Here is an 8539-nt window from a genome sequence, read left to right as displayed (position 1 = left end):
ACATACTTCCTCGGCCCTCGCGACTCGCGCTCTATGTAAAAGATCCAACCGCGATGCGTCAACTGATGCACATGCACCGCGTCATAGAGTAAACAAGACCGGTATACATAAGCAGTTGTTTCATGGCTTAAATTCCATATATTTTTCACGCGACCATGCGTATGTGTGTGTTATTGTGTATGCAGTCGAATGAACTGTAGCTCCTTTCATTACGGGTAATATGACAATCGAGCTTGTTTTCCGTGGCATTTATACGGACATTAAAAAACGTATTGATAGCTATTTCTCAGGCAATTATTTCAAAATGTACTGGACAATCGTTTCGTAGATTGACGTTCAAAAGGAAAATTTTAAAACATCCAAACAATAAGCAGGTCATGTATTCCAAAGATATTTGCAATGTTGTTTAATCGGATACACTTATATGTTCGAATAGTAAACAGTTAGGGCTTCCGTGATGAAACACGACTTAGAATTTAAATTATCAGAAGCAACAAATATACGACTCGCTGTGACTTCGTTTTTGAAGACGATAAAAGTGATACTTAGTTTACTGATTTTAAAAATAGTGATGAAATGATATCTGTTTCAGTTAATTAATATCTATATTAAATATATTATACTTTTTATTTTTATAAAAAATAAGATATATATATTTAATTTTATTGATATTTAATGTTGCATAACTAATATTTAAAATGGCATATGTTAAGTGAACATAAAGGTTAAAGGACAAGTAACAAACGCAATAAGCGAGTTATTTGAAACACACATACTTTAAAAATAGCCATGTAGATATCCTCCAGTGAATCTTACATCTAGCGACACCATACGAATTGGCACTTTAAGTTATTCTGAATAAGGAGAGACTATAGATCAATAGTCAAGTTGGAACAATCTAGAATCTTTATTGATTCGGGTGACGACTCATCCATGACGCTGTAACCACGTGACATTATGTTAAGGGGATATGTCGAGGTATTATTATCAATTTATAGCGAGGCGCAATTTACAGAGAAGGCGTCGTAGGGTAAATGAAAATCGATACGCTGCTCGTTAACCTTGAATTTATCATGTTGCTTATTACAATTTTTAAACGCAATAATAGTAAGTAGCATGTATTGTATCCACACAATCAGTCGCTGTTAGGTGATTACATCAATACAGTTCATACAATTCATCTACACTTATATTTTTGTTAGGGCTTTTTCACATCTACTTACCGACTCAGCTTGGTTTTTCTACCAGAGCACACATTTTAGGGATTAGGCCGAACAACGTAAATTGACAGTGGATGCATATATTATTTTTAATAATCTATTTATGTTCAAGGATGATCACAGTCGCCCGTCTTTATACTTATATTAAAAAAAGACGACATATTAACGAATTTAAACACTTGATTAAACGTGTTTATATCGTGCACTTACGGTTTTATCACGTGAGTGAATACATACTGTTTATTTTAATCGTGTATTATTATTATTCAATTGTAATTAACAAGAATATATTTAAATTTTTATTAACGATAATGTGGTTACTTGTCCCACATTTAAAACACCTGCTAAGATGAGGAAAGATACACTAAAATTAAATATCAGCATAATATGTATATTATCAGCATAAATTGTATTGTTCCATTATTCTTTACATCTTTTTTGTTTCACAACTTATTTTTCACTTTCCGTAGACCCTCTGCTTAGGTTATATATATATTAACAAAATATACAATTTAGTAGGCAAGATCAGGGTTAACTTAGACCATTCCGGGGCCCTAGGTCCGTTCACTTCGCCCACGCCTTACGATTTATGAGATTCACTATTTCTATTAAAATATTGCGAAAATAACTTTGTTTTCAACACCTACAACAGTACAAAAGTTATCGTTGTCGATCGATCGGATAGTGAGAATAAAAATTAAAGGCGCTCCTTAAACGAGATCCATTAACGTGAACCCCCGTTAACATCTCACGGGCCCCGATTTTTTTTTCGTTCACATTGACCCCTTATAGATCGTGGTCGACCTCTGGGGTCTTGGATAAGTTTTATCTAGATCGACGACATCGACTTGATATTATTTAGTTAGTATTATGTTTTATGAAAATTATTGTAACAAACTCCTGACGGTAAATTAAATAATTTAATATTGTTTGCGTGTGAAATGTGGATACTTTACAAGCATGTCTTTACTCCGAAAAGACCACCTATTCTACATATATTCAATCGTCAAACAGCAATTAGTTTAGTATTGAGCGCCAGTTTAAAAGTTTAGAAAACAAATAAAAAAATGCTTGTAGCACATGGGACATCTCAGTTCCCTAGGTTAGTGGCATATTATGGGCCCTGTAACGAGTGCTTATTACTTGTAATGACGCTAATATATTTGGGCGGTGGTGAAAACTTATCATAAGGTCTTCTCAAATAAAAAAACTATATTTACTCCGCATGGATTTATCACTCTTAAACGTTTCTTGATTCGTTGTATTGAATCACAGAGAATAAAAATATATAGTCCCAAAAAAGTGCAAGTGCATAATACCTCGGGGTATATATTAATGCGATTAATTGATATTTCAAATCTTTTTTCGAAAATGTCGCAACAACGATCACATGCATGCATGAAGCAACAATGCATGATGACAGAATGCCTTATTAGGGTTCCATTGGTGACTTTAAGTCTTAAAAAGCCACATAAATAGTTGACACATTGTCTCTGCTTTTTGCGAAAACCACAATCTTTGTTTTCAATTTGTTACCAATTAAAATAAACTAACGCAAATTCCAGTTAATAACAACAGAACAAAAACGGTAACAATAATTCTTCTTCAAAAATTGTATATCTCCACAAATCTACCAATTTTCAAAACAAACACACTACTAAGGTAGTGAGCTATTGAAAAACTTTGAAAATAGGTGACTTATTGAATCCTTTATCCTATATTATTTATTTACTCAATCACTTTACATCAAGTAAAATAATGCAATCATTGCCGAAACTTATTCTCAAAATATTTCACGGTATCACAACAGACAAAAACATCGTGATAAGCGTTAAGGTTTCGTTAAGGGTGACTTGGATTCGATTCGATCACAAAAATAACCATAAAAATATTTAGTAATACATGTTTTATTTAATTAAAATATTTTCGTACAAGGTAAATAAAAAATAAATTTAATGTAATATAAGTAATATTTATAGCCTCATGCCACGTGACGTTGACGTATTTTTATACGTATTCCACTTTTGGTGAAATTGCTGCAGGACATTTTGGTGTGAGTGGTTCATGTTCTATCTGTAGTACGGCGAGTGGTGTACTCTGAATTTGTTGTGTGGTCTGTGTTGGGTATTCTAGCTGAGGTGAAGGCGGCGATGCGTACTGTGGCGATGGAGCGGCGTGTGTATGGATTAGCGAGAAACTTGAATTTGATGAATGTGTTGAAAACGGGCTCATCTGTCTAGGGGCAGGATAGTCATATTTTCCGATGCTTGCTTCAAATAAAATGTTGGATATTAAATGCTCTACAACATTTTGTGCATAACTTGATTTTAAGGCTTCTATTTTTGCTGCAACATGTTCCCCGAAAATCGCGAATCTATTGCGAGATTTCTTCGTCTGCAGTTCTTTTAAAATATCGCAAGGCCCTTCTTGTTGTTGGTCATAATTTGAAATCTTCCTTTTTGAACCTTTTATACTTCTTCTGATATCTGACAAGCTTAAATATCCTGGTTGTGTTTCTGATAGTGTGATATCATTTGCGTTCACTTCATTTCGTAATGGACTTTGATTATGAGAACATTCTTCGCCAGCACTTTTTTCTAGACCAGAATCCTAAAAAATATTAATATTAAAATATATTTTAAAGATTTCCAAGAAACCAAACAGGAAGAGTATTGACATCGCACTATAACTATTAAGGATTTTTCACAATAACTAAATGTATGATTGAAAACATGTTATGGTTCAATCACCAGCTAATTGCGAAAGCCATTTTTTCAGTTACATATATTAATGTTGGCGGTGATGAACGGTGGTACGATATTTTTTCATTGTTATCTAGGATGCAATGCTAACAGGTCATAGGGAGTCTCAGAAGTGCCCTTAAATTTAATAAAAACATTTTCGAAACTAACATCAGATCTGTTGTCTTGAATATATCGAACTGTTTAGCCACTAGGTTCACAGAAAAAAGGCGAATAATTTGCCGAGGGGAGTTGTAATGAATAACGTTCACAAAATAAGGGAGAAATTATAAAATATCTTCCGAAAAAAAGAAAAGCCTAAAAGAAACTCCATATATTTGTACATCAGACATTTAATAAAGGATCTTTCCTTAATATGAATGTACTCTTTAAAGAAGTGCATATGAACATGGATAATAAAGTGAGAATATCTTAAAAAGATGGATAGGATGGATGACACGAGCGAAAAGGGTGTTACTGAAGCTACATACTGAGCGTAAAAACATGTATGTATAGACGCGAAAGCGTAGTCCACCGACCTCCAACAAATGTGATAAGGGAGAAAATTATGTTACTGAATCATTGCTAATTAAAATATAACACAATATTTAATAATTACTAATAGATATGTACATATTAGAATAAGCTGTCAATTGACTGTTCGGAAACGCATTGTTTGAAATTTATACAGAAAACTAATGTTTATAAAATCTTATTACTAAATACTCTATACTGCACTCATGCAATTGTATTTATATTAATTATTCGGTGTTGGATACATAATAAACAATTGTAAGAATATAGATCAATACTTACATGTGATTCATTTAATCCTCTTTCAGCGCATAATCTGGGTTCATTTCTATCTGTTAAAAAAAGAAGCCGTTGGTAGGCAAACCACCTAGGAGTTTCCGAAGTCGAGGAGCCAGATTTATTGTCCTCTTTTAATTTCTTTTTCTCTCTGAAAAACTGTGCCGTCAAATTTTTTATTTTCCTTTGAATTTCGAGTTCATGTAGCCCCATAATATCACTAATAGACTTCCATGCGTCCTTTTTCTTATTTTTATTTTTATAATGTACATCACTCGAGTCCCATAGTACAATTTGGTTGTGATATAAATCTATTAAAGTTTCGGTTAATTCGTTCGTCCACGTGACCGACATGTTTCTGTTTCCAACTGATATTCCCAACTGGGCAAGCGTACAAACAGTAATTAAATATCAGCAGCAACGCGCGTATTCCTTCGATGTTTACCGCCTAAAACGGAAACACGATTCTCGACATTTGCTTACAATTTTTGTTGACAATTTAGGCAACTACAGATACTTTTGTCACCAACGCGTGATGGTGACGCGTAACTAATGGTGCAAAAGGACGTAGACATCGGCGATTAAGTTCACAGGAAAATTGAAACGCGTTGGTAACACAAGTTTATATAATTACGTTAATTTGTCAACAAAAACTATTAGTGTTTCTAATTGCTCGTGACTTTTAGAAGAATAACAAACACAGATACTGCCAACTATTTCATTGGGAACGGTACATAGACTCATACTTATAACCAAACCGCCATTATCGATATAACTTGTTCTCAAAGTAACTATGGAATGACTATAGTTTTGTAATGTTTAAAACAAATAAGGTATCGCATTACTAAGTATGTATTACGACAAAATCGTTTAAAAAGTAAAAGTTATTTATGTCTTCTTTTTTTCATTGGCGTATAACTCTTACTTATTATTTTTAATACCTCCTATGTCATAAACTCAATATTATAGAAAAAACATTATGGATCGACAACGCATAAAGCGATAAAGATGAAAAACAAGTGTGTATACGGAAAAATAAATAAAATATCTGCCGTAAATAAAGAAGCCAACCATATTTTCGCAAACCTCAGCCACGAAGCGAGTGCCGCAATATGCGAGGGACATAATTAACAATCAAATTACTGTATTTAAAAAAAACTATGTATAGGCAACATAAATAAAACAGCATATTTCATACATTACCAAAGTTAATAAATTGCATTTAGTGTCAAGATAATATTTACCTAAAGCTAATATTTTTATTAAGATGTTTTGCTTAACAATAAATAAATAATAAATAAAGTCTTCATAGAGCTAAAAAATATTCTGATGCATATTAATTTCAATTTATAGACATGTGTGTATTTATAAATTTTTATGTTTTATGTCGCACAAAGATAAGAAAACAAGCTGTATTTTGTTATCTCTATATAAATAGAAATTATTATTACAAAATGCACCTTATACTATCACTGGTGTTTTATTTTCTAACTAAAACACTGTTGTTATTTGTCATATTAAATATGATTCTTTATGGTGTTTGAAAACAAAATAACAAGAGACAGCTAACACTTATGGCTGTCCTTAAAATATTTTCACTATAGTTACTGATCAAAATTCAATTGTTCTTTAACAAAGCCCTAAAACTATTTTTTGAAATAAAATTAAAGAAATCAAAAATTTTTGCCACAAATATAATTAACTTATAAAATCTCAATGGACATCCTTCTTAGAAATCATAAAACCAACACTTATTTGATAAGTACATGACTAATATGAGTAATATATATGTATTAAATATTAAATAGATTTAGTGCTCTTACTTACCTGGGTATAGCACCTTTTCAGTCATGCCGACGGGTCTAATATGTTATCCATTGAATCCTGCAAATGGACAATGTAAACATAAATAATATATTTAAAAAATAAATAGTTTATGAACAAAACTCTCAATATTAATAAGTAGAAATGTTTATATGTTATGCATCACAGCTTTACAAAGTATCATATTGTATAATGTATGTTGGTTGAGGAACATTTTGAAAGTAATATTGAATATAAAAGAATTATATTCAAGATAACTTTGTTCCCACAAAACCAGAAGCAATAAATTAACCAGTATGTAAGGGTTGCACTTGGGCAGCTACAAATATCAGTTATTTGTTTCCTAGATGTTTTTCATATTACACACAACAACAAGTTTGAAGTGTTATATAAAAAAAAAATCATCAATTATATGTCATATTTCTTTAAATGTGATAGTTTCTTAATGTCCACAGCAATGACACACATTGGAACATATATAACCTTTAGATAAACGTATAAAAATATGTTAGATGATCAGACAGTCACTGAGAAGAAATATTTGCCTTATGGTAAGTAACAAATAATGCTATATTTCATTACAATATTTGATGTGGCAATTTTCACTATTCACTATCTATAAAATTTACAACCTTTTATAAATATAAATTTGCATAAAAATTGTACAATGTTTTTCCTTATTAGTGTTATGAAGATAAATAAATTATTTAGTACTTACTAAAATCATAAACAATTAAAATTAACAGAGGCTTGAAAAATCGACAATATGCAAAAGTACAAGAACATTTGAATATAAAATTTACTAAATTTGGTTTTAAATACAAACGTATAAAGATTTCTACAAACAATAAAGCACAAGATATAGATATTCTTCCAAATTTAAATACCAATAAAAATAAGTACGAGATGATATTATAATTTTGACATTTAGATAATCAACGTTATGAACGAGACATGTAGACCACATTTCTCATTTGAAATATTTAAAACAAAATATACTACGTAAATAAAATAATTAAAAAAATAGCCTGAAATAAAATTTAAGTATACCAGTAACTTCGTAATAAGTTTTTAATTAATTTTCTAACCTTTTCTGGGACGTGAGTAGTCAAGAAAAATCCTCGTAAAGGCACTATACTACCAAAGTAAAATATATCAATCACACTGTTCATTTATTAAAGTATTCTAAACCACGACTTAATAAAATGTCACTGCAATAAGTGCGAAAATGGCGACGCATGGATTTTATTGTAAACAATAATAGTTCTCTAATTCACCATCAAAACACATTTATTTTGGTTAAGTAACAGAAAAGTAATTACTATCTTAATAGTTAATTAATAATTTAATAGGTCTATACTAAGTAACAAAAACACTAATATTTATTTGCAAATCAAAATTTGCAACCACAGTACAGATTTCGACAAAATGATAGGTATTGAGATAGATGGCCAATGACTATTAAATACAGATTACGAATATTGTACGTTTCACTTTGAATGGCATTGTGTTATTTTGGTGTTATATAATAATAGTAAATGGTAACACTTTTTATAGAAAACTTTTTTGCAAAAGTGTATAGCGGTTCTTAGACAGATATATTTGGAAGATTGTTTGTAAAAAAATTATAAGTTTACATTCAAATAGAATATAACACGAATGTTATATGTTCTTAATCTGTAATTTAATGTCAGTTAGTAATAAAAACTTTTAAAATGACTAGGATAATTCATACTGCAAAATGTCTGATAATACCTCTGTAAATAACTCACATGTTATTTTTTGTAATAAACCAATTTATATCGTGTCTTGTTATATTAAGTAAAGTTAATCAGTATTTTCTAGAGATTATTTATTTTATTGGAAATATATACAGTTTCCAAACTCGGCTTGTGTTTGTTTTGAAAATATTTTAATTGCATCAAATAGAAGTAGACATTTCTT

The 8539-nt window shown here is 30.6% G+C and overlaps 1 protein-coding gene across 1 annotated transcript; it reads right to left on the bottom strand.

Moving 5' to 3' along the window:
- Positions 1-3150: 3150 nt before the first annotated feature.
- LOC124533925 lies at positions 3151-8080 on the bottom strand. The gene is made up of 4 exons (XM_047109520.1): positions 7684-8080; positions 6599-6655; positions 4778-5219; positions 3151-3830 (listed from the first exon to the last, which is right to left on the bottom strand). Exons 3-4 carry the CDS (start codon positions 5123-5125, stop codon positions 3228-3230), a joined length of 951 nt encoding a protein of 316 aa, XP_046965476.1. The 5' UTR covers positions 5126-5219; positions 6599-6655; positions 7684-8080; the 3' UTR covers positions 3151-3227.
- Positions 8081-8539: the final 459 nt, after the last annotated feature.

The sequence above is a fragment of the Vanessa cardui genome, chromosome 11 (genome assembly GCF_905220365.1).
Source record: "Vanessa cardui chromosome 11, ilVanCard2.1, whole genome shotgun sequence".
Taxonomy (NCBI): Eukaryota; Metazoa; Arthropoda; class Insecta; order Lepidoptera; family Nymphalidae; genus Vanessa; species Vanessa cardui.
The sequence above is the reverse complement of the archived record's forward strand: the minus strand, read 5'-3'. Positions and strand labels throughout refer to the sequence as shown.

Coding starts and splice junctions, on each gene's coding strand:
- LOC124533925 (XM_047109520.1), bottom strand. CDS start 5,125: ATGTCGGTCACGTGGACGAACGAATTAACCGAAACTTTAATAGATTTA. Junction 3,831..4,777: donor GAGGATTAAATGAATCACAT/GTAAGTATTGAT, acceptor AATATTTTTTAG/GATTCTGGTCTAGAAAAAAG.